At 38.7% G+C, this 26689-nt stretch overlaps 1 protein-coding gene across 5 annotated transcripts in view; it reads left to right on the forward strand.

The window, feature by feature from the left end:
- Positions 1-26689, forward strand: part of TMEM132C (transmembrane protein 132C) — a 180151-nt gene that overhangs the window by 127843 nt on the left and 25619 nt on the right. For 4 of the 5 annotated variants that reach the window (XM_048963980.1, XM_048963982.1, XM_048963983.1 and 1 more), the window contains exons 4-5: positions 2491-2674; positions 24122-24265. In XM_048963980.1, the coding sequence (XP_048819937.1) occupies positions 2491-2674; positions 24122-24265 (328 nt within the window). The remainder of the gene's footprint in view (positions 1-2490; positions 2675-24121; positions 24266-26689) is intronic. The other variant, XM_048963984.1, reaches the window with a different exon arrangement.

A 26689-nucleotide genomic window follows, 5' to 3' on the forward strand; every position in this document is an offset into this window, starting at 1 on the left:
GGCCATGGGGTCAGCGCTCTGCTCTGATGCCCATGTGCTGGAGTGGCTGCTTAGCAGATCGAAGGGAGTCCTTCCTCCCTTCTGCAATTGCTCAGTCCAATCTAGCCGTGAATTATTAGCATATTTATAAATCAGAATAAATCCAAGGATTGAACCGGCCCAGGGGAACTCTCAGTCCACTCGAATTAGTCTCATATATCCACCTCAGAGCAATTTCGTAGAAGCTTTGCCCTCACAAAGCTTCATTTGTAATCACTACGTGTTGTGTACTTCAGAAAAGTTTTATAATTGCTTGCTGTTTCGGCTGCTGAACAGTTCTAAATGTTAGATATTAAGGAACTGCTGTTTCAGTCAGTGAGCAAGCTCTAAACACTAAATGTGCTTCATGAGAAGTTTTTTTCTCAGCCATTACACATCTCTCAAGGCATATTTTTTTCAAGTGGATGCTTTCCCAGCTGTTGATATCTCTCCATTTCTTCCATATGAAGAGGGAAGGAGGAAACTGGTGGCAGAGTGGCACTGTATAGAGTTTTTATTGCTATGAAAGTGAGATGAGTACGTTCCATACAAATGCCTGCATTGAAATACATAATTGCTGGTCATTCTGAGAAAGTACCAATAAAACCTTTCTCTTATACTGTGTGTATTCTTGGCTTCTGGCACGTATCTTAGAGAATAAATATTTTAGCAACGTTTTAAAGACATTCCGATCGGGGAAACTTTCCTGACATTTTCTCTCTTATGACAGCTCTGATGTGTGCACAAATTTATTCCCTATTTAACATAAGTGAAAGCACTGAGATAGTCAATCACATGTAAAAACTTTTTCTCTGTCAGTTACTAAGCACGAGATCTAGAAATGGAGGAAATAATGGCCTTTCAGGTGTCATTAATCTCAGGCATAATGATTTCTTTTAGAGCTAAATGAATGCTGTAGCTCAGGTGATTCAGGTATTTTGCATATTATCATGCTTTCAAATAAATTACAAAGTTCAATCCAGTACATGTTCATTCTGGGATGCCCCAGAACTGTGCAGTTATCACAGCTGCCATGTATTTATAAACTATACGATTTATTTAGTAGGAACTCTTCAAATGGGAATAGGCTGGTCTTGACTTATGAATTGCTAAACCCATCCATCTAATCCATTGCTACACAAAATCACTCTTTAAATGCATGAAAGAACCTGGCCACTATTGGAGAAGTGTTACAATGCAGGAAAACAGCAAAAGGAAATAAATTACAAGCATTAGGCAGCATTAGGACTTTTCAGAGGAAGCCACCGAAATGAAAACCCGTGATCAAAATAATAATTATCAGGGGAACACGTTTACTTACAAAATAGTCATGCAAATTATAACACAAAATATGTCTTAAGTATTTAAAATGGTGATTTCTGCTGGTAGAAAGAAAACTTGATAATGTGAATGCTTTGTACATGATCCCTTCATGATGGGTTTTCTCAGAAACAGACCTTTGTGTATTTTGATGGTATATTAGAAAAAAATAAAATCAGAAGAAAAGCTGTCATTTGGTGAATGCCTCCAAAGGTGTGATGAAGCTTTGAGCTGATGAAGTTAGAGTGATGCCCATCCTTCTCTTCATTTTATAATTATTACGGCATAGGACTTGGTAGAAGTAACACTATGAAATATCAGAACTTCCTGTGATGTGGAAAGATGCCTGGAAAGTACCAGAAAAGTGCATGTTTCTTTTCTGATACGTCTAATTATTTTTTTAAATTACTTTTTAAAAATTAAACTAGCAGATAATCCAGTAAATTCCTTTCATGTATTCTTTTTAATTCTAATGTAGTTAAAGAAATTTGAGGGAAAGAATTTCAGCCTATTTCCTATTTGTTATTCAAATGATCTTATGCCTCCTGATTTAAGGTGTTCTTTACCACTCGTAGTTTTGCTCCTTCTACTTGCTTTCAGTTGTATGGGTTTTAAATTTCCAGAACTTACCTCTAAGCTTACAATAATTTCCTCATTTTGCCATTTAACCATGTTATTTTTTTAATGGCTTCTATGCTGTGTATATCAGCTTCAATTACGCTGAGGATTTATACAGTTTTGATGTTAGACATATACAAGTAATCTTGTTTCTTCTTGCCTAGGCTAACTCTGGTCTCTCTTGTCATAAATTATACTGGGCTTAAATTTGTCTGATCAGGGTCAAATCTGTCTTGTAGTAGGGTTGAATTATTCCTGCAAAAATCATAAGTGTATAATGGACTAAGTATATTTTGCTTTCTTTAGACACAAAGTCAGGGGTTTTATCCCTCTACAAGGTATTCACACTAAGAGCACCTGAACCATTTTGAACAATTCCACTTTGTATGCTCTGAAGAAGTTGTAAGTTGGAAAAGGCCCTGTGTTATATCTGCATTGAAATAGCTGCGTTCTCCAGTAGCTGATATGATTCACTTCATTTGCCTTCTTCAGCAAATGTAATAGCTCTTTCCTTTCCCTGTTTTCCTCTTTCAGAAGTAACAGTCTATTCAATGAGGTTGTGCAGATGGACTTTGAAATAGCCAGTTTTAGCAGCCTGTCTGGAACGCAGCCCATCACCTGGCAGGTGGAATACCCTCGGAAGGGGACAACAGACATAACCTTGTCTGAAATCTTCATCTGCCAAAAGGATCTTGTTGGAATTGTTCCACTGGCGATGGTAAGAAACTGTTTCAGCATGTTGCTCCATCTGATCTCTCTGTAGTCTGAGAAAACACATACCAGGCCTCAGATAGATTTGCAAAGGAATGCTTTCTGCCTCCCTCCTGTTGCAGAACTTTATAGGAATGCTTGCTAAAATCATACTCACGTTTAATTGCCAGTATGTCACACAATTTAAAAGCACAGAAGAAAGGAGTGCTGCCATTTCAGAAATCCCTCAGCCTTTAAATCTTGAATTTCTGTAATGATCAGTTCTCTCCATGCTACCAGCTGGCAACACAGAGCCAGGTAGATTTACCCTCCCATTTCTTATTTTGCTGTTACAAGGTTTGAACTTGCAAGGTGCCTTGAACACCTTTTGCTGAAGAATGAGTTGCTCGGTGCTTAGTAGGCTGCAGCTGATAATAATTTTGCTAGCTGTTTCCCTGGTGGTTTCAGAGCCTGCTATTTCAGAGAGGAAACAGAAAATAATAAAGTCTCAATAATGTATTTAAGGAAAATTCTATGCTAGCATAGTATAGAATTACATGTGAAGAATTGCCTTGGGTTAAAATCTACTTGCCCTGCCCATACAGCATGAGTCTGTGGGCTATTTACCTCCCAGTGACATCATAACTTTTGCCAGTCTTTACAAGGCTTACAAATGTGATTTGTGAAAGCAGGTGTTTCCTTCCCTTCCTCTGGCTCAGTGAAGATGCAATTACTTCTGCAAAGCAATGCTGGAACCGTGGAAGCACTGAGATCTAGCAGTTAGGAACCACTCCTTCATACAAACAACCTGGGATTACACTTCTGCTCCAAATCAAGAACCTATGTCTCTAGTGCACTATCTGTGAGCAAACACTTTATCTTCAGTGGGATTTAGGTGCATGCAGAAGTAGCTCTGAGCACCTTTTTTAGAAGTCTCAGACCTCAGGAAGCTCAAAGCTGACAGATATCTAGAGCAGGATAGAGTGTCAGTTAAACAGAGGAAAAATCAATGTCAGAGATCAGGCTTTAGAAGACATATCCATCCCATTTGTGAGTTTTGCCTCTCGTGCACATAACCTTCGAGCTGAAATTCTGGCAGTCTTTGAGTAATATTCTATGGTTTGCAGGAGATAATAAGATGAGTACTATTTCCTGGAAGTCCTAATCTCCAATATATGCCTCCCCTTTGAAGTGAAACTGCTGCTCATAACAAATGAGGTCATGCCCAGCAATTTCCTGATCCAAAGTATGTTAAGTCAGCAGAAAGCCTGTGCAGCATTCCGGATCTGGGAGGGAAATAATTGTCCTCATTATCTGTGGAGCTAAGTGTATTTGAGTGTCTGTCTTCAAAGACTTAAGAATATATGTAAGGATGTCTTTTCTGGTCAGGTTTTATTTTGCAGTAGATGCCTTCTGTATCTTTCAGTACCAAATGATAGGCATCTGTCTGCCAGCAGACTTAACATATCCTTTTTTTTTTTTCTTTTTTTCTTTTTTTTTGGAAAGAATTTACCAGCTTCTTCTTTTCCCTATCTCACACCTGAGGGAAGCAAGATTTTTTTCATATCACGTGGCAGGATCTAATGCCTTCGCACCTGCATAGAAGGTTCAAGCTTTATGCCCAGACTTGTGGCTATTCTAGATTAAAATTTCTGCATTTACAAAGGTTCTTCAAAGGACTAAAGGTCTGAACTAATGAATTTAGTGGTGTATAAATCATATAAAGTGAGATCCTTTATTCCCAGCAGATGTAGGGCTTTCCAAAGGGTTCAAGCAATGAAATCATTAAACCGTTCTCTTTGCAAAGCTTTCTTGTGTTTATTTATCTCATTTCTGTACCTTGTGATAACACTTGGCAGGAGCCAAAATATACTGTGTTAATAGAATCCAGTTGGATGGGATAGCAATGCAAAATTGGCTTTGCTAGCAGGATATTAGTAGATAAAGGGAATTTTCACAGTTTTCTGTTAGCTAAGACTGCAGATCCAGCCAGCGTGCTTTCTTCATTTAGGCATTAATAGCTGGCTGAGCTGATTACCTGGCAATGCTCCTGTTCAGAAACAAGAGCCACACTGAAAAGGGAGAGGGGGATACTGTATCTACTGAGAAGTCAGACCTTGCTCTTTATCTCCAGCGCACACTGCAAAGCCACAGCATGTTATTGTGTACAGAAATTAGATCACAGTGTTTATCAGCAAGTGTGTTTCATAAATCCTCTGGAGAGTAAAGAAGATTATATTGATTTAAGCATGGAGTGTTCTTACAGCAAAACTGCTGACATCAAAAATAAAATCTGTTGTTCAGTGTTTTTGAAGTTGGCCAAAAATAAATAAATAAATAAAAGAGACAGAGAGAAGGAGCAGGTCGAAAAGGAAGGGAAGGAGCTGCCTAATGCTGTTGTATTGGATTAGGATGTGGGATTCCCAAGATCTGATTGAGTCCACGCCACTGGTCTGATGGGTGTCCTTGTCAGTGCTCCAGAGATGAAAGCAGCAAACCTTTGAGTGGTTTGTGAGTGACCTAACAGCTGTCTTTGACTCATGGAGAAAAGCATCTCGCATGTGAGCCATTCTGAATGCAAAATTTTATGAAGCATAAGAGGCCTTGTATCCTTAACTGGCCAGTGCTTGATTATGGTACAGAAAGAAGTAAGATGAAGAAAAAGTGTGCCTCCTAAAGATTAGTGTATTGCTGCTACGGTATTTTGGATTGAAAGAGATTAATGAAAAGACATCGTCAGTAAGAACTGAATCTGAAATTTTAAAAGAGCTTGGATCAGTAGAGCAAGTTGTGGGACACAGCTGCTGAAAAATCAGTGGGAATTCGTCATACGGTCAAAAGAGAGGGTTTTAGGATTCAGATTCTGTGTGCTTAAGTATGCTGCTAAATAGCGTATCTGTGTAAGAAGCAGCAGCACAGAGACGCTACTACAGTGAACCCAAAAGTGGAAAAAAAAGTGAGAAAGAGAAGTTGAGAATAAGTTAAATAACTTCTTTCCCAGAAAAAAAAAAAAAAAATGAGATGCAAATTAGAAGTAAGGATATTTTTTCCTAAGCTCAGAAGTTGATCAATCTGAGTAATTTTGGAGGACATTTTACCCTTCAAGTTATTAGAGAGAAAAATGAGGCAGAGGAGTTAGGAAAATGTAATTCCAAAAGGTTCTGTTGCTTTCAAACTCTCACGTATGATGATTTTCTAAGGTATGTGCGGCAGGGAATTCCTCACTGTACATGTATGCACATGTTGTTCTTTGACAAAATCTTAAGCATGGCACTTGGTGTAACCGTGCACTCCCTGTATCTTTCTTGCAGGCTGCTTGATGTGCTCATCAAAGGATGAGATTAAATGTATATGCTGTATTTCCATCATTGAGTAGCAATGATTAACAGAGGCAAGATTTATTAAGAGGTAATGTTATTTATTAGACCAACTGATACAGATGGAGAAAGATAGTTGCTACTTCAGGCACACAATCTCTCCTTCTGATCTCTTGCCTCACTTACCTAAATCACAGCAGCTGCAAAATACTACAGCTACAGAAACCCAGGGATGTAAAATTCAACAATTAGAAGAATTAAATAAGAAAATAAAAAGATTTCTTAAAGTCAAACTGAGGATAGAGCCCACTGTTTCTGACAAGAAAAATCTACCCCAAAGGTTTAACCTTCCACATCTTACTCAAGCATTTCTGATTCTGTGTTACTTGTAGCAAGATCAATTAGAAAAGTGCTTTCATAGGAGCTTAATTAATTATTTGCTAAGCTGATTTTGAAAACCTTTTTAATTAATCACAAGTAACCTCAGAGCTTACCATTAAAGTATACAAGGTTGCTTAATTTACTTCCCCTATTTTCCTTAGATTTCTATCCTCTTATGTGGAAATGCAGTCAACTACACTGATTTTGCCACTTGATTAGATTAAAAAACAAAACCAAAATTGTTCACAATTGTAGCATGCACACACACATGAATCTCAGCTAAGTCTGTATATTTGTGTTCAACACAAATTGTGTTAGGAATTCTAGCAAGAGATTTCATGCTTTAACTGAGTAATACATATTTCAATACCACTAAATTGTGCTTTGGGATAGAACAGGTAGGAGGAGATGGTTGTTTGAGTCTCCACTGCTTATCATTAGGCAGCACAGCTTCACTTTTTGCTCTATAGTCAGCTATTTCATTAGGAAGTGTTTGGTTTTCAGGTGCCTTTCTTTACATTTAGAAGCCAATGTAATGCTGATTCTGCTGCAGAAGTGATTGGACATTTAAGATGAAGAGCTGTGACTCAGTTGAAAATGCCATTTTACATTTTTATGCATGCCTCTTAGTTTGCCTCCCATTGCAACACGATTGAAAATTTAGCTCCCAAAACTTGGGTTGCTTTAGGTATGCCATTCTTTATGACAAAGACTTTTTGAGGTATTTCATTGCAACAAGGGATACCCTTTTAAAATATAGCCCTAAATAAAGTTCTCATCCCTGCACGGTCTGTGATTTCACACCGTAAAGCTGCATTGTTTCAAGGTCACAGAAGTGCAGAATTCTCGCTCCCATTAGTCTTTGAGACTTGAACAAAGCAGGAGGCAGCAGGCACTGAGAGGGCTCACTGTGAGGAGGCTGTCCAAACACATCCATTTTCCACTTTGCTTATCACAAACAAACTAACAGATAACCTGCATGCTAAACTTCCCAGCTGACAGGCACTGTATCAGATAATGAAATCATGAATCGCATCAAATAAATAATGTAAGTTGAAACAAACTTATTTGATTTTAAAAAACCTATCCCGTTACTATGAGTAATACTAACAACTTAAATGAACTGTAGAGCCCTAATTATTACCATGAATAAAAGGTTTTATGGTTTAGTTACAGGAGTCTGCTCTGTGTGGACTTAAAATCTTCTGATGCCAGAAGCCCAGGTCATTTACTTGCCTTCAGTTTTTATCATGGTGGGTTAGTTGTTTCTTTTAGATTTACAGTGGGTATATAATTTAAACAAAGTTTGTCACTGCTCTACATTTATAACAGAGAAACTCAGGATTCTGCTTACAAATTGGCCATGTCATAGTGCATTGAGCTAAGATAGCAATGCATATTGATTAATCTTATCTGTAAAGAATGGGCTCTTTTTTGTCTACCCATCAGGAAACAAAACTGAAAAAATGGTGAACTGTTGTCTATCGATCCTAACTTGATCAGAAAATGCAAACAAAGGACTCAGAATGGCTCAATTTAACAATCTCTCTCAAAGTCCCAGTCATCATTTCTATAACCACTGCACTTTTGATTCTAGCTTCTGTTTTTCTTTTGTTTCCTATAGTCACATTCAGTCCTGCCTTTGCAGGAAATGGCGATGGATCAATAAGGCTATCTCAGCTGGCTGGAATTAATTTTTTCACTGGATCGACTTATAAGTCATTTTCTGTGCAGCACAAAATGGCATATATAATTTCTTCCTTCAGCATCTTTCATATCTGACAATGCTGTTGAATAGATTACTTTGGAATTTTTAAACAGCTGAGGAGGGAGAGCTAGCTATCTGATCTTTAAAATATAGAGAAATTGTGGTTTTCTTTGGCAATATCCCTGTTTGTAGTAGAGAGATATCAATCTATATGAGCTTCTCAGACTTGAAAAGGGGGAAATCCTGTGAACCAAATAAAAGTTTGCAGAACAGACAGAATGTGCAGTGAGACAGCTGGCAACTCAATGGGGCTTGTGGTCTTATGGCAACACCTGAACAGGGACTAAGACATCTCCTAAGACTATATGTTGCACAGATGGATGACTGACATGTCAGAATCCTCTCTAGAAAATTCTCAGTCCACAAGCTAAGCTGATAAAATTCAGCTTCAAGGGTGGATGAAACTGAAGGTGAAAGGAGGTACTCCATGACGTACTGCACTTTGAATCATGTTTTCATCCTAACACAGTGAAAGATATTCTGGATCCCTCTACCAGTCTGCACTTGCTGCCAGAATTCTTCTGGTCATGGTCTCTTTCTTCTGACAGCATGGCACAGTGCAGAGCTGTGTAGACATGGCCAGGTGCTTCTAAGCTTCATCTCAGCACTGTGAGCTAGGCAAACTCCTTTTTCTGCTGAAGATTATTTGGTATTGGTTCATGGCACTGCATTGTGTGACTTGTCAAGTCTGGAGATTCTTCAGTTCATGTGATTTTTTTGGGCTAGATTTGGGGCTGCTGTAGGTATTGGCTCAGGTTTATGGTACATCTCCATCAGAAGAAGATATCTGAGGTAACAGTTTATATTTGAAATGACACTGATTAAAATTTTGATTGTTTGACATAATCACAAAGGGAGTTTCACAGCTGCCATGAAAATGTGAGTAGAAACCATGCAGACATAGTAATGAGCCAGCAGAAATTGAGTTCTGGACCCAGATGAGTGCTTGAGAAGGACATTGCAGGGCTGTGTGTTTCGATGCTGTATCTGTTAAGGACTGTATTCACCATATGTGTCCTCTACTGCTGCCTTCAGTGCCAGATCAGATGGAGAGAAGACAAGCACTTCTCAGCAGGGACAGGAGGCTGCTTTAAGATGCTGACATTCTGCCCAGTTTTGCAGCTGAAACAACTGGAATTTAAAGGCAGAGAGATTACTGACCTGTAAGATTGAAATGTGAGTTAGGTGATTTGGCCAGAGTTCACCCGTAACGAATGATAGGAGGCAAATGCTGGGCCTCATTCTGATTCTCCTGCTCCACTGCACTTTGTCTGTGGAGGATTTGGAAGAAATGGAAAGGGAGAAAGAAGAGCAGAGAGTATTGCAGAGTTCCTTCATGAGCTGCTGGATGAGCTGGGAGTCTTGATTGCTAGATAATGCTTTCTCCTGTGAAAGTTGATGTATTAGTTTTTGTCTAAACTAATGCTCTTTCATTAGCTTTAGCTATCAGTCAATTGTCTGAACTGATAAATGCAAGTCCACACACTGCCCACATTTATTCCAGATGACAAATATTTGTGGTTTTCCCTAGGGAATAAAACAGCCTCCACCTTCTCATGCTGTCACTTAAAAGTGATGCTAGGCGGAATGGTGACAGTCAGAGCAGACCAGGTTTATTTGCAAACACAGCAGGTACTCAGCCAACATAACCATTAAGTAGGTTAGCTGTGACCCGTATGGAAAAACAAGAACAATTTATCTTAATTGGCAACTTCTTAATTTTGGTTTTGATCTATAATGACAGTTTTCAAGTTTCTGGGGAATACTAAATTCTTCACCATAACGCTCACCTAGCAGAATTATGAATTGTTTAGGCTGGACCCTAATTAATGAGGTCCTGAGGTGCTCTAGCTTGGACAGTGAGAATAACTAGGCAACAAGGAGATTTTACTATAATGTAAGGTAATCAGTGAGTATGGGGAAAAAAAAAACAAAAAAACCCACAAAACCAACCAGGACTTTCATAAGCCTCAGAGTTATAATGAGCTACCCCAAGGATTAAAATACCCAGCAACTTTTCACCTTCGGTTTGTTATGAGATGCACGTTTGCCTTACCCTGCTTTCAGTTTACACTTCATTATCCAGCCACACTCTCAGCACTGAGGATGTTTGTCGTGGAAGTCATTAGGAGTCTGTTCTTTGAACTGTGTTGTTGTGCCTGAGGGGAATAAAAAAGTAAAACCTAGGACAGAGTTCAGTACTGTCCTGGTGAGAAAGCTAGCCCTGTGCTTCTGGCTTTTCTCTTTGCTTTGTGCAACAGCTGCTATAAAGGCATGGGGAGCAGCAGTGGTGGCAGGGTTTGATCTGTGTATAATCTCGGAATCAAAAGGGTACCAGCACAGCACCAAAGTCTGGGCTGCTGATAGTACTCTGCTGAGCTGGAGGAGCAGCACGCAAAAGTCCTTCTCCAAAGCCAAAGCACTCCAGGTTGACACACTTATGCTACATGACTATGAGTTAACAGACCAAAACTTCATACACTTTAGCAGAGGCCCCATTGCTGTAAATCAGAACAGTGAATCTATCAAGACTTTTTTTTTTTCCCATCAGAAACAAGTTGTGCATAATATTTGAAGCACCAGCACAGTACTGTGAGTGTCAGTACATCAGCACACTGAATTTTGGGAAACAAATGAGGAACAAAAGTAACACTGGCATTAATTTTAATCAAGTCCTTGTCATCTGATCTGTCCTCTGTATTTTTTTCTTTATCAATGCTGATTGTCTTTCCGCAAGATTTGTTACCTCACAGGACAATAATATGGCTGTAATGAAGTAATTTATTGCTGCAATTTAGTTTTGGAAATCCTCTATTGTTGAAAAATAGGAGCAGTGCAGTTTTATTAATTACAGTAGTTGAGTATTGAATGCTGACTGTCACTATCAGGATTAGGGAGTACATTGTAAATTGCTCTGCAGGGCCCTGTAGGACAAGATCTATACAAGTTTTGGAGAATGTGAAATGAGTATTTTGATTAAGCTAAGTGAGTGAAGTGATTGAAGATTAAGCTAAGTAAGTGAAAAAAAGTTAGCCGGGGACTTCGAGAGGAAGGAGAAAGGGAAACAGAAACTTGTAAATTCAGTGTTAAAAAACACACCAGTATGTTAATCCACCACATCAATGTTTTGTTTACATGTAATATGGCTCTGCAGCAATAGTCTCTCCTGCCCTCAGCCAGCGTTTCCCATTTAATTCTACTCTTGTACCCCCTGGCTACTTCTGACAGTCTAAATCTTCAAGTTCATTATGAAGTTTTCCTCTCAGGATGCCATTTCAGAGAGAACTAGTTTATCTCGTTTTCTTTTTTTTTTCTTTAATGTGGAAATATTTTACCAAGACATAACATTTCTATTTCCATTTGCATAAACCAGGTCTTACCAGGATGCGGGTAGGGAAAGTGCATGTGGACAAAATCACCTTGACTGGTTTAAAGGTGAATTGTCTCCCTTTTTGTGTTCTAAAACATTGCACAATTGAACGAAATCCAAAAGGTCTGCTATAACCTCTTAGTGATCTTGAATTCTCATTCTGGAGAGCTAACAGAAGGCAGAAGGCCTCCCGTGGCATGTATTATGTCATCAGCAGAAACCAAACCGATCAGTCTAAGACCTGGATGTACTTTGGAGTCATCTCGTATAGGGTCCTGTGTGCCTGTGTGCCAGCAGCAAGAAGCTTCATAGGGTTTGAAGCTTCGATTGAGCCTGCAGAAAACACTGTGTTTTAGATTCTGGATCTGGGACAAAATGTCAATTGCAAGCATTGAAAAGCGGTGACTAGCAGAGGAGTTGCCAGCTGGCACCACGTGTCCCACGGCATATGTTTTAAGAATGCCTGGAAGCTTCAGGAGTGAGCTTGGTGTGGAAATAAATAAGTCATTTGAGACTCAGTAATTCCTCATCTCTGCTCTTACCTCATTCAAATTACAGACTGCTCATTAAGACTCTGATGTGCAAAAGTAGGAGCTGTCTGATGGAGCAGGAGCCACACGTCTGGAGATTGTCTCTGTCTCTTCTGGATCTTGGCAAAACTCAGACACCAGTCCACTCATCTTTAAAATGGACACAGTAAATAGTACTTCCTAGGTTGCAATGTAGGTATTTGGCTTTCAGGATCATTACATACTGCAAATTCTTTAAAAGTGAAAGCTTTCTGTTTAAAAATGAATTCCAGTCTTCCACACTCAGTTCTGGCAATTATGCTCTACTCATGAAGAGTAAAAATAGAAGCAAAGCAAGGTTTGTAGATAATGTCTTTTATGAAGCCATCCAATGACGTTAGAAAAAAAACAGACAAGCTTTCAAGCACACAAACCTTTTTCCAAACCCCTTTCAGTGCTGTAACTTGCCTTGAGATGCTCAGATAAAGATAATGGTCACTGTGGTTGCTTTAGGTTATACTAACAAATGAAATACTGCTTTAAGCAAATGGATTTGATCCCTTTGTCCTTCATGTCACTGACACAAAATTGTCATAGCAGTGTCTTTCCAGGATGCTTCTTCAGCCCTGAATCTCTAGCTAGCATGATGTCTTAAAGCAACTTCTGAAGGTAAAGGACATCTTTGCTTGAATCAGGAGGAAAGAATGGATCTGTGGTTATACAGTCTCTAGTCCTTGCCCCTATATTCATATATGTTGTTTTTACTTCCTATGTATGGTGAGAATGGTTAGACATGTGTCAAGTCAATAATCTAATTTTCATGTGTGCCACACTCTCATCTTTTTAAGTTTCTGATGCACTAAGTTTCTGACATCCATACAGTACCTTCTCTCATTAATGCAATAATCTTTCTTCATGCCCTCTGTGTGCTTTGCTTATGTGGACCTGCTGTGAAGTCAGTGAAATCAATAAACTATTAGAAAAGGAAGAATAATCTATGGACAAGGATAGGGAATAATAGAAAGATTATTTTCTGCATTTTTATTACTACTTTCTCATAGCAGTTCTATAAGAAGCTCTACTGTGTATGGGTTACAGATTGTGCTTATCAAATATTAAAGATGTACAGCCAAAATAGGGAAGAGCAAGTAGAAATTTTCTCTAGCTGGTTTCAAAATAGACTAAATTAAAATGAAAGATTTTAGCAGATGCTGTCTGCTTCACTTCCACTGTGTTCTAAATAGAGTTCTGAAATCCAGAAACCTGAGCCAAGTGCCCATGTGCGCTCCATGGCCAAAGATTGAGGAGTCTGAAGAACTTGTAGAAGATGAATACTCCCTGTAGGAGAAAGTAACTCACAAATAATCAATAACATATCAATCTACACAAATAAAACAAGTTCACAATGCTCCGTAGTGGTCATGAAAGAGAAAAGGCTGTAGGTTCCTGTAGCATGAAGTTGGCAGATTGCAAACTTAACTTGCATAAGTTGATTCAAGGAGAAGAAAAGAGGGAACAATCCAGGTGACAGCACATAGGTGTCTAATGCCATTATAGATGCTGTAGAGTCTCAGCCATCCATCCAGGACTGCCAGGTATGACACAGGCCTACAGGACACCTGTGCCCTTCTGGAAGAACATCTGGAGGCCAGGCATAATACCTATGAGCATCTAAATGACCCTCTATTCTTAGGCATTGCAATCTTTCCTCAGAGCTGCAAACTGTCAAGTGAAGCTGTTGTAAAGCACATCTCTGAAAGTGCGAATTCTTTGCTTGTAACTGTGTGGATTTCCTTGGTGTATAGTCTAATTGACACAGAACAATTCAGTTTTACACAGAATTTACTTTCTTGGTCATTTCTCCTGCTACTGGTAAACTATACAGCACTGCACACTGAAGCCAATAAAAAGTGTGCATGGGTATTTGTAAACATCAGGCCCTCACTGTGAGGCTTCTTGACTCCCAGCATTGAGAAATCACAGTGAGATTTCCACCCTTATTGCCCAGCATAATTTTAGAGCACTGCTCTGCTCTGTGTCTGCACAGACTTTGCTCATGTCAGTGGTAATAGTAGTTTCATTTTGACCACAGTGAACGTTTGTAATGCGTGAAGGAACAAACTCATAACAGCACAAGTATCACTCTGATGCATATCACCACTGAGTGGTGGAAAAGTCCTTGTATGTGTCGTTCGTATTGCTACAGGCAATTATGTCAGCCAGTTTTATCTGGGGAATTGAACCCCCATACTTCAGGTTGAAGTCAGCAGGTGATGTAGAAGAGCAGGGGTCTGACTAGAGGAAAGTAAATTAGGGGGGACTCCTTAGGGTTTACTATGAAACAATTGATGGAAAAGATCTTGGCTTTATTAAAGCCAACTGCTGATTTCAGTGGGTTAGAATTTTAAAGCATGATGTTTACAAAATATAGGAAATACACAAGACAGAAGTATGTTACATATGAAATGGAAAGGATATGATGTATAAAATGAAAAATAAGTATGTGGCTGTATTAAGACAGAATGCCTCATATTTTTTTCCATTGTATTTGTATACGTGTATGTGCATCTGAGGATATGGATTACTGACATATGTAATAATTCCACAAGCAGTGGAATTGTGTGTGCCCATGCATGTGTCCTAATATGCTTGTAAGTTTTCATTCTGCAACTATCTATTGATTACTGCAATTACAGCAATATTATTACAGATATATAGCCAACTGTATAACAGTGCCGCAGGTTTATTTGAAATGAGCATGGGAAGAATTTCAAACTGTTAATGAAAATTGCCTTTTTACTACTGGCTGTATTCCCATGGTAGTAACACAGTTTGGAGACATCACCAGAGCTGTGTTGGTTCTGCTTAATGATGGAGCAAACTCAATTTATCGGGGGGTCCTTTTCCAAATAACTCAGACTCATGAAAAAAAAAAGGAAATGGCTGACATGTCTTGAGCCTGGGAAATGCCTTGACAACGTTCACATATTCACAAATTGACAATTTTCACATATTAGTCCTTTTGCAACAAAAGAGAACTGTAAGCCATGAAATGATTTCAGCAAGAAGATATTACATAGCTCCATCCATGGCTGCTTAAGCATCCATGAACCATTCCATTATAAGATCACCAGGTGGCTATTGCTTTTCTCTCCCATTCAGGCTCCCATCTGTGATAAGCTTAATAGGACCATTCAGCAATAGAGAAAAACACGAGAGGTATTCATCATAGCTGCAGGCTTTCTCAGACAATTATTCCTTAGAAGTTTGAGTAAATGAAAAACTAGTTCTGAGATTATAAAGAACAGAACATGTTGCAGGTTCTGAGGCCATTTATTGATGTAGCTTTTGGAATCTGTAGTAAATATTTATCCTTCCCTGGGAATGCTGTAAGTAGCTAGTCACTGAGCTACTGCTTTTGATATGTTTGTCATCACTCCTTTCCAAACATTTGCCTTTTCTGCTAGGAGTGCTCATTAGAAGTAATTATATGTGTGGATAAGAACTGTAGTTGTTGTCACCTGTCTATTATAGATGACACATATATAGTTTTTGCAGTATAAAGATGTTTAAAAATATGAATTTTTGGTGGAATTTAGGACAGTTGATTGCTTATATACATGAGGTTTACATGTATTCAGAAGTAACTGTAAGCTTGCTTACAATGGCAGAGCTCTGACACAAGAAGGGCAAAGTCTCCCAATTATATTGGTCTCCAGATAAGGGTTTTTTACCTGTCGCTTCACACCTTTTCATCTGTTTATATTCTTTATACTCAGAATGACCAGTAATGTGCTGCAGTAGGAACATCTCGGGTAATCGCACACATTCCAACCCATTACTACAGGTTTTTCTCTCTACATGACATGATTTTATGTAAGTTCTCTCTGAGTCAGTTTAACAAATTACTGCAAGTAAGGAATGAAGATACAAAAGGATGAGCAGGTTCTTTCTTGTCTAACAGATACGCATCTTTTTAAACACCAGGATTTTTTTGTTGTTGTTCATTTATGCCCAAATGAAGAGAAATAGAAAGTGGACTTCTGCTCCCCATCTTTTTTCAGTTGCCTTTATGTCCTTATTTTGGTTATAGAAAGATGAAATGTATACTTCTGCTTACTGTCACCTGCCATTATCCTTATGTCTTTCATCTGTGTTTTAAGTGGTCCCAGAATTGTTGCCTTTGAAATCATTTTCACTTATAGACTTCCTCCACACAGCAGGAACTACCTTCTTTCTTTGAAAATATATACCACCCAATCTTAACGTACTCACTGTAGACAACAGGAAATAGAGACAGCTTTAGCAAAATACTTGTCTTTCTAGTGAGTTATACCTCATTGAATTCAGTGTCACAGCTCCTACAAAGCAGAGTCCCCCAGCTCAATCACTGTTGATACACATTGATTATGATAGACACATAGAAAAGACAAACTGTGCACATTTACAGCTTTTGAGACAGTAAAGGAAGACACAGTCAAGCATGAAAATGTTCTGTGGATTGAATTTCATGCCATTAATTTGCATTTCCCTTCACCTAGGGGGTCAGATTATCTAATGAGATCATCTTGTCAGAGTAATTTAGGGTGGAAGGGAAGTTCTGAAGTTATTTCTTGTGGCCCTGATTCATTAAAAAATGTGGCAAATGCAAGTGCAATGTGTTGTCACATGAGCTGAGCGTGTTACTCATGATTCAAGTAGTGTGACTGTTCTATGACAGGTGGAAGGAAGGAGTGTTGGAGACAGTTAACTCACTTGTCTGCAGCTTCGGGGGACTCTGACGTCTCTTTCCTTGCAGAAGAGATATATAGGAGATATATAGGTTTGTACAGACCTTTAGAGTCACGATACCTTTCTGGGCCTACCAGCTAGTAAGGTTTCTTTGTTCCACCTACCTTCAAACACAGCTGAAGTGAAGGGACATCTTTAAGGATCACAAGGCTCTGCCTTTTCTGACAGTAAATGCGCTGTTTCCATCAGCTTTGAAGAAAGATTCAGCCTCCAAGTTGAAGCAAAACGTTTCTTACCATATTTTTTGGAGTGTTTCTCCTTACGACAGAACATTCTCATACTGAATGTTTATCTGTTACCCAGAATGCCACTTGTAGAGTTCGCAGGTGGCAATAGTTTATTCTAACAAGATTTTACTTTTTTAATTCAAAATTATGAGGAACAGAAAGTGAATTCTTGTCATAATAAGCTTGATAGAGTGGGGATAGAGTGTATCTGACCAAGTCAATGTGTATCTGATCAAGCCTTCATACAGATACAAAGCTCTGAGTACTGGCTTTATAACTTCAATCTATCTGTAAAATTATGTCACGAGCTGTACTGCGAACAAAGCAATTCCAGACATACCTAATTTTGTTCAGTTGCTGTTGCTTTTTTCTTACTTTTTAAAGGAAATTCTCACTTTTGAGAGATGATAGAATTACATTTACCAATTGAGTCTTCATTGCTACGTAGAAGTAATTACTGAGTACTTTCACAGGTCTGCAAGTTAACAGGGTAGATTTGCTGCAAAGTGTGGATTAGTCATCTAAGAATCCAAATAAATTTTTCTGCATCCATTTCTGTTAATATATTCTACATTCCCCTTTTCTGCCTGCAGAGTTTAATTTATGAGGTTTCAAAATTCTCACTAGCAGTGCACATGAAAATCATACAAGCAGGGAAGAAAATGGAACGATCTGTTGCTAATGGGGGTGGGGGACAGTAATTAAGATTTATCTCAATATATAGACTGTAAACAGAGACGAGATCATTGATTAAAAAGGCATTGCATTTGCAGAACACCGAGTTCCCATTTTGAAAAGACACTCAGATCTTTGTAATAAATTACATGGCTCACAAAACCTACAGAAAAGATTGAGCCTTTCCCATCCTGCCTGACTTTGCTTTCTCTCCTTCTGGCTCCAGGCATTATTTTTGTAGCAGTGGGCCAACCTATGAGGAAAGAGTGAGAGTGCCCAGCTTGGTCTGATGGTCTTTGCCTGTGTCAAAGCTACTTTGCTGGGAAATGAAAAATGAGTTTGTTTCCTTATCTTCCTGTTTCCAAATTTCCTCCACTTACCTTCTTTAAAACTCCTGGAGAACCCCAGACATCATGTTGATCAAACACTTCAAACAAATGCTGTGCATGCTGGGGACAGAACAGTGCCAACATCCACCTTCGGGTCTTTCCATGGATGATGTTTTATCTGTGTTTGACTTCTGGATTGTTTGTTCTTTAGGGAAGGTACTGTCCTTAATTTTTTGTGCCATGTCCCTTGTTGGCTGTTTAACAAAGAATTAATAAAAAGAAGATATCTCATAGGGCTGTCGTGTGTCGAAGAGAATTAACTTCCAAAAGATACAGGGACCTTTTGCACTGCTATCCCAGTCAAAAACAGGCTGCAGAATTGGCCACTTACATTCAATGGATCTGTTTTTTGAATGGGATTTTGAATGGCTTCATTTTTCACCACTATTTATCTGCTCATTTCTTTCAGTTTGCCATCATGCTATGGATCTAAGGGTCATAGAATCACTTAGATTCCACATGGATCCATGTCTGAGCACTGACAGATGCTATTAAGTAAGAGTGGGTCTCTTGATTTTACTGCTTAACGGCATTACCCCATTTCTTTTGCAGTGTGGCATTACTTACAAAATAAACGTCCTCATGTTTATATGAAGATGAGCAAAGCAGAACAGGATTTAGAAGTGGTGGGCTGATAGCATTGGGATCAAGTGAACAAGCCAAAATCCCACTAACAAAATTTGTCCTCCCCAGCTGTCTGCCATGAGGTCAGTTTGCCTCAGGGAAGTCCTCTATTCTGGTGTAAACTTTCATCTGTAGGAACCTTCCTGTTTTTCTGCAGTGTGTGCTAAGAATTTAGGAGCAATGTCAGCTTCTTTCCCTTTTTTCTGGGTATACTGCCCGTGAATGTGAGTGTCAGAGAATCCATTTGGCAGAAAGCTCAATGTGTAATTTATTTTTAATCATGGAATTAATGTAGATAAACAGAATCTGCTGCCTAACAATGTCAGTTTGTTAATCAGCTGTAATCTTAGTAGTATTAATAACCCAAATCATGTCACCAGACTCACAAATCAGCATAACAATTGTCTGCAGAGCAGAACAATTCTGTGCATCTCTCTAACTAGGATGCCCTGGAAACCTGTAATGCATAACTTACTGCTCATCAGTAGAATATTTATACTGTTTGCAACTGGTACGTGTGGAGTTTACTTTCTATTTCCCACATCTCCATTTTATTTTGTGACTGTATTGCCGGGGTGTCACTGCTCATCAAGGGTGATGGGCTGAACAACAGTTGGAAGCACAGGACAGCTCCTGGAGCTCTCCTGCAAAGGCACTGTCTTCACTCATTGAAATGCTGTCAACAACATGCAAGGGCTTGCTTCTTCTGTCCTTTTTCCATAAGGCAAATAGTCTTTTGATTTTAAGGTGGGCAGTGCCTTGACTGTCTCTTTTCCACAAAGTTTTTAAATATAAACTTTGCTTATGAAGTAAAGCATAATTACCATTTCTGTGTCATTCCTTCAGGTCTAAGTGGGTTTGTTGCTCATCAGGTGTTGTGTTTGTGAAGGAGAAATCATAATGCTATGATTAACATCATTCTATGAGATCCCACTTAGAGAATTTTCTGCCTGCAAACAGGACCATTCTCATGACCTCAGGCTCCCATGGATTTCTCTTGATAACACCATCTAATCGGATTTAGACTTTAATTAAACAGCTGTCACTTTGCTTCCACATTCTGCCGCAATTTAATGTTGAATTAGTTCCTAAATTAGTCATGGCTGAATGCTTGCCTTCTTACAATTGAGAGGTTGGATGAACACGAGCTTTGCTCTTCAGCTAAATGCAAGCAGCTATTGCTCAGATTCTGTGCTCTTGCTCCCACTGACATTGGTGAAAGTTCCCTGACTGCAGCAGTGGTGGGATGAGCAGTCAGATTCCTGCAGAGTCAGCCATAGCTCTCCCTGATTTCAAATGGCTGGAACACATTTATTTTATGAATGTCATTTTCCCTTTCTAGAAATGTATTGATGTTTTTGAATAACAATTCAGCTGAATTTTCTGTGAGGCAGCACAATGAGTGCAGCTGTGGAAGGAGATGTTTAGACCAACATTACTGCTAGTGGACTTTAATCAAATTAACTCTGATGTAACCAAAACCAGAGCATGAGCAATATCCTTGGTACTTCAAGTTATGACATCAAGGTTAGCCAAAATTCCACCTGGCTGTAAGCAGGAAAGCTCTGATCCTTCCTGTAGGTTGGTGATGTTTGCCTCAAATACCGTGTATTGCTCTCACTGAACACAGGTTGTAATGTAATGTAATGTAATGTAATGTAATGTAGAGTCTGACTCCTGCCTGCCTCCAATCTCACCATTTTTCTTTGAGATGGACATTAATTCATTTTCTGATTCACACAGATGTAAAATCAGGGTTTGTAACTGTGGTAGCTTGCTACAGTCACGCATGGAAGAGTTCCAAACAATTAGACTGATGTAACCTACCAGTTTTAGCTTGTGAGCTTCTTGATTAAATCTTTTTTATTATCTCTCTTGTCTGTGGTGCACATTCAGAGTGCTCAGTGTTACAGAGCAGACAGACAGACCACTCTATTTAAGCTCCTTTTATTTTTATGAATTTCAATTCAGCTTTTAGAGAGTCTTGGACTATGGATCCTTCCTTATGTTATTTAGTTTTCTGCCTGACAGCTCTTGTGTGGGTGCAGATGCAGGCATTCGGTCAGATCTGAGTTACATTAAAGCCTTAGGCTGTATTGGAGCAATACAAAGGGAACACAGAGGATGCAGAAGTTGTGCCACAAGGCTCTTCCATATAGAGGGAAATAGGATGCTTTTTACTCTATTTTAGTTCTAAAGAAGAAGGCAGAAGAATGAAGACTCAGTTCCTTGATCTTGTTTATTAAAGATCACAGGTGAATAGCACAGGGCACCTACAGACCAAATAAGGGAAAGGACAGATTTGAAAATTACTTTTACCATGCTATATAGTATACTAATTGTTGTATTTCAGTATTTCCAAATGTGTGTAATAGCAGTGAGTTGTGACTGCTATCAGTGGAGATTAAATACAGCAAGCTGAAGTGAGGAGGCTACCAATTTCTTTGTAATGCTGAGACTCTCTAATGCTTGCAGTGGTCCTATTTAGGAAGGTACTGGGTAACATTTCCAGTGTATTTTCCTCCCTTTGTGCACATCATGCATCTGACATTCCTGAATGTGACTGGCCAAAGAAGAGATGTAAAACTTCAGCAATCTTGATCACAGCAAACCTCCTTTAGCAGATTTTTGGTGCAGATGCAGCTCTGAAGTCATTAATCAAAACAAATTCATTCATATGCGCACGACTTCCTTTAGTGCAACCATTAGCAAAGGACAGAAGATTGAGGTTTTCTAATTGCTGATAATGCACTAGTAGTCAAATTTCCTGTCTTCTCTATAGAAAGGTCTTGAGAAATTTCTAAAGGTTTTTCAAACCTTTGTAGCAGTGGCTTTATATCAAACCCACTTAGAATTGAGATACACCGATAATGACTTATTGGAAAGAGAGAAACAGAAGTGACAGATTATTACTTGGCAATTGGTGCAACAGTTCTGCACTAAATGGTGCAGAAAGCAGAAAATCATTCACATTTGCGTATCAGGTTTTTCATTTTAAAGGTATAGGTCATTTTCTTTTGTCTGGTGAGGATGGATCATATTATTTGGGACAGATGAAGCAGAATAGGCTTATTTAGGATATCAGATATATGGGTTACTGTGTTACCACTCAGTTCTGAAAATTGCAGAATCATAACAAAGAGAGGTGGAAGGAAGCACGAGGTCACCTGCTCCCTTTCTTCTTCTACCCAGCTCAAAGAACAGATGTTATTTCTGAAAGATACATAGTGTGAGCTTTCTTCAGAATTCTTTCATGATAGATGATGTCTTTTATTCTGTCCCAGACAATCTATTCCAGAAATTCTCCATCATTATTTGTATAATAAAGACTGCCTTAATGTCAAACAAATCTTCCTTGTTGCAGCTTAAGCCCATTATTCAAGCCCTGTCCATGAACATAGAAAATAGTTTATTCTTCCTGGTTTTCAGAAGACTTGTGTATATGGAGACAGTAATCTTTCTTCAGCTGAGAAAGTCGTTATTGAACATTTCTCAAAACCAGACACAGTCATTTAGTTCAGTCATTTAAATCTTGCTAGTGCTCAGCTGAGGAGCACTTCACATCTTACAGGTGATATTCCTATTACAAAGTGTTGTTGTTTTTGTTTTGCTCTGTTTTGTGGGAGGGTTTTGTTTTTTTAACCAAAGCAGCATGCAGTTACCAACTTGTGACATAGGCAAAGCTATTTCCAGTGACTCCCAAGCACTTTGTTGCAAGCTAAAGCCAGATAATGAATTTGCTCTCCTGCTTGTAGCAGTGAAGTTTCATTTCACTGCATAATCACATTTTGTTTTTCATCTTCTTCGTAACAGTGATGTGGTGTTTGTTTCTATTTGTTTTGTGTGCCTGATTTTCTTACTTTTGTGTAAAACTTCGTGAATTGTCATTAAATACAAACATGAATGGATCCCCAAGCCAAAGAGCATGTTTTATATCTGAAGTATTTCTACTTGTGGCATTGCTCTTCTTTTGAACCCGTCCCTTTAAATTAGATTTCTCCACTAGTAACTCATATGAGTTGCTAAAGACAAAGCGGATCTGAGTAGAATCGTTTCAAAGCAGAGCTGAGATAGCCTGAAAAGATGTCCTGTCATTTCCACAAACTCTCCTGCTGCTCCTTCACCCTGCAGTCCTTTGTTCACACTGTTTAACACTCTGAGTCACAAAAAATAAGGCACTAAGGGATGGAGGCAAAAGATTAATTTCAGAGGACATGCAGCATTTGCAATAGCCAAATATACAGCAGAAAATGTGTTCAACCTGATTTTGGTGAAGCTATGCAGGTTACTGCATGCTTGTTGCTTTGGAAGTCTGCTGATAGAAGAGCAGCTTTGAAGGTCAGGGGGTTCTAAGAGTGACCTTAGACTTTCCATCAATGGTATTTATGTCTGGCTCTAATTTACTGTGTTGAGTCTCTCTGTTTGCATAAATGACTTTCATTGAACAGTCAACATCCCTTTTTTAATACTTTTCTTTTTAATATTTGGTGGGGTTTCTTATGTGAGCAGTAGGAGAACCTGAGAAATAGCAAGTTGCAAGATGAAAATAAAGTCTGACCTAGATTTCAAGCTCACTAAACCTGAATTAAAGCCAATGTCAGTAGTATCAATGCCCCGTTTTCCTGCACTGCTGTTGATTTTGCTGCTGAGAATTTTGATGAATATTTTATTCACTTTATGGAGTTGGAATTTCAAAAAATTGGAGAAAACTTTGAAGTTCTTCCTGCTTGAGAATCTTGGGATTACAATGATGCTGAAACAGTCCAGCAGTTAGAGGAGTTCAGCTTAGATGATGGTGCATCAAAAGGCTTTTGTATGCCACGACCCAAGTGCAAACTTCAGATTTCCATGTTATTTTCCCTGCAGTTAATAGCACTTGTAACTCCTTCTGGATTCCTTATATTTCTTCATTGGCCATATCAATGGAAATTAAATCGCCTTGAAACAGTTCCAGATACAGAGTTCACAGAAAGGCCATGTCTTTGCAATGGGCTTCGATTCTGAGAGGAATATTTTTACTTTCAGTACTCTTGCAACCTGTTCCAAATGTTGACAGTCAAGCCTAGTTTTATAATAATCCCAAATGAACACTGTAGAAGACAAATATTGGGAAAAGCCCCACATTCTTAAATGTAGAAGCTACCTGTGATGTGTGCCTGCTTGGACTGAACTGAGCTGCAGTCATTTTGCTTGCTGTTTAACAATGTACAATACAGGTGACTGTGTTTATTGAACAGGTGAAATATAAAAGGGCTTTTACTGCATATTACCAAGCTGTGCCTAATAAAAGGTGTGTTTAAGTCATTAACTCCTGAGAACTAATGCATCCCTCTTGAGTACAAGTCCTGCTGAAGAACTGATGCTTGCTCTTCGGAAATGTTTTCAGCCATTTCTTAACAGTGCTGTGCTTTGTTTTGTACACAGGATACAGAAATTGTGAACACCGCAATTCTCACAGGAAAAACTGTGGCAGTGCCCATCAAAGTGGTCTCCATTGAGGAGAACAGTGCTGTGACAGACATCTCTGAATCAGTTGAGTGCAAATCCTCTGATGAAGACGTCATCAAAGTAAGCTCATGCCTCCCTGTTGGCTTCTGAAATTTCACATCTTTTTATATAATAACAACCTGGGAAAAACACTCAATCTGCTCCTGCGAATTAATTGTTCTTTTGTTTCAAAAGCACAAAGACAAGGATTTTTAAGAGAAGAGAGATTTAGGTGCATCAGTACAGCCACCACACTAAATTTCAATAACATTTCAGTGTTTAATTTTTGTGTTCTAATTTTAAAAGATCTTTGTCATGCCACCTCAGGTCCTCTATGCACAGAGTTCATTCACTGCAAAAACAGCTCTGCTGTTAGTTCTGCTTCTCCAGATGTTTCTTATTACCTTGCCAGCTGTGATTATCACCTCCACAGCTGCATCAGTGGAATGGATTGGATGTGCGTTCCCCAGTAACTGCAATACAAAGTTATCCTGGTGAAATGCAAGTTCTGCTGAATTCTGTTGTGAATTAAGAAGTTGATTCTGCACAGAAGTGGCTAGAAAACACTTACATGACCCAATACATCAATTTAGCACTGGCAGCTTGATGTCACAAAGAAACAAAACACCAGTGGTGTGGTACTGTCTTATGGCAACACAGCTACCTCTACTGTGACCATAGTGAAAGCCTGAAGGGAATTTAAGGGTGTGCAGAGTCAGCACAAAGACACACAGCACAAAGTGCTGTGCATGAATCCTGTTGCAGCTTTGCAAAATGAGGTTGTCATAATTCATGTTCTTTGAGCAAAGGTGATATTAGCCTGCATCCATAAGGTCTTTGGATCTTTGGAGGAATTTATTGTTTATGTGACTTTATATCAAATGGGCTTTATGAGGATAATCTTTAAGTGTCTTTAAAATGCTGTCAGCTCTCTTGGATGGATAGTACACACACAGTACTGCCACATCATTGAGCTTGAACTGAGGATCCGATTGGATATCAGGAAAAGGTCCCTCATCAAAAGGTGGGGGACATGGAACAGGCTCTGTAGGGCAGTGGTCAGATCACAGATCTTCTGGAGATTAAGGAGTGTCTGGACAACATTCTCAGACATGTGGTCTGATTTCAGGGTAGTCATGTGTGTTAGCAGGAGTTGGACTTGATGTTCCTCTTGGGTCCTTTCCAACTTGGGATATTCTATGGTTGTATGAAAAATAGGCATTCTTAGAACTAATGAAGCTGTTGTAATGAGAAGATTTGTACAGAGATAGCTTTCTGCTTCCAGTGGATCTGCCACAGCCAAGCAAATCTCTCCACTTCGCCAGAGCTTGATGTATTCCCATATATCAGATGCTTAACAGAGCTTTTTCCTGAAAGAATTCCTATTAACTTTTTCCTACTTACATCTGATTACCCATCTAATTACAAAATTGTAGCTGGAATTTAATTTAAGTATCATTCTGATTGTAACCTCATTGAGAAACACATGGGAACTAGGACTGAGAAACTTAAAATACAGGACAGCATTCAAAAATTAAATAAACAAAGTGCAGAAAGACCTACTTTGATCATGTAGACTAGCTCTCTTGCTTAAAGAGCTTACAGAATTTCACCATGTAACTCCAGCCTCACAGGAATTTCTTCTTCCTAAGAGTGAAAATGACTACTGTTAAGATCTTCTTGGAGACTTGCTATATATCACCAGACAATGCATAGAAAATGGCAGCACAATGATTTCCAAAATAAAAATTCATCTGCAAAGTTATGTTTTGAGCTTTATAGCTTTGGAACATATTGATCAAGGAGAAATGGAATTCCAAAACCTTACAAAAATGTTCTTCCTGTAGTAATTGCTGTACATCCTGAATTACTGCAGTTCTCCAACCATTTGCTTGGAAAGAATGGGTTTTTTTAGCACTATATCCTTTGATTAGCACTTGGGATCCTGCTGTGCTCTTCTTTTCTGCAGAAATAATTTATCTCCACTAAAAGGATTTCTTAAAATGGAGTCTGTTTGCACTATTGGAACATTTCTGAGTGGTGTCTAGAAGCCTCCCTATCTAGCCACTCTGAAGTTAAAGTGAAACAAATAACTGGAGGCTAACATACAGTGATTATTGGAATTGACTAGAGAAAATTTTCAGGTGTAATTTCCTCTTCAGAAATGTTCTGAAATTGCTCAGATGAATAGGGAAAATATCTTCTGTATATTTAGAAATATAAGAGGAATCCTTGGAGGAATGCATCTGTGAAATAAGAATGCTAACTGCTATAAATCATGCAGCAAGTTAAAAAGTAGATTTCAACGCCATGCTTTAAGCAAAAAAAAAATTATCATCTCATCATAAAGGAATAGGTTTTGGTCTTTTAAATCTAGAATGTTCTAGTTCCCATGGTATCTCTTTACACAGGGAAATGAAGCCAAACTTCATTTGGAGTTGGATTTTGAGTTAAACTAAAATGTCTTTATGTATTCTGAGTTTAAAAAATATTCGGAAAGCTTCA

This window comes from Lagopus muta, chromosome 17 (genome assembly GCF_023343835.1).
Source record: "Lagopus muta isolate bLagMut1 chromosome 17, bLagMut1 primary, whole genome shotgun sequence".
NCBI lineage: Eukaryota > Metazoa > Chordata > Aves > Galliformes > Phasianidae > Lagopus > Lagopus muta.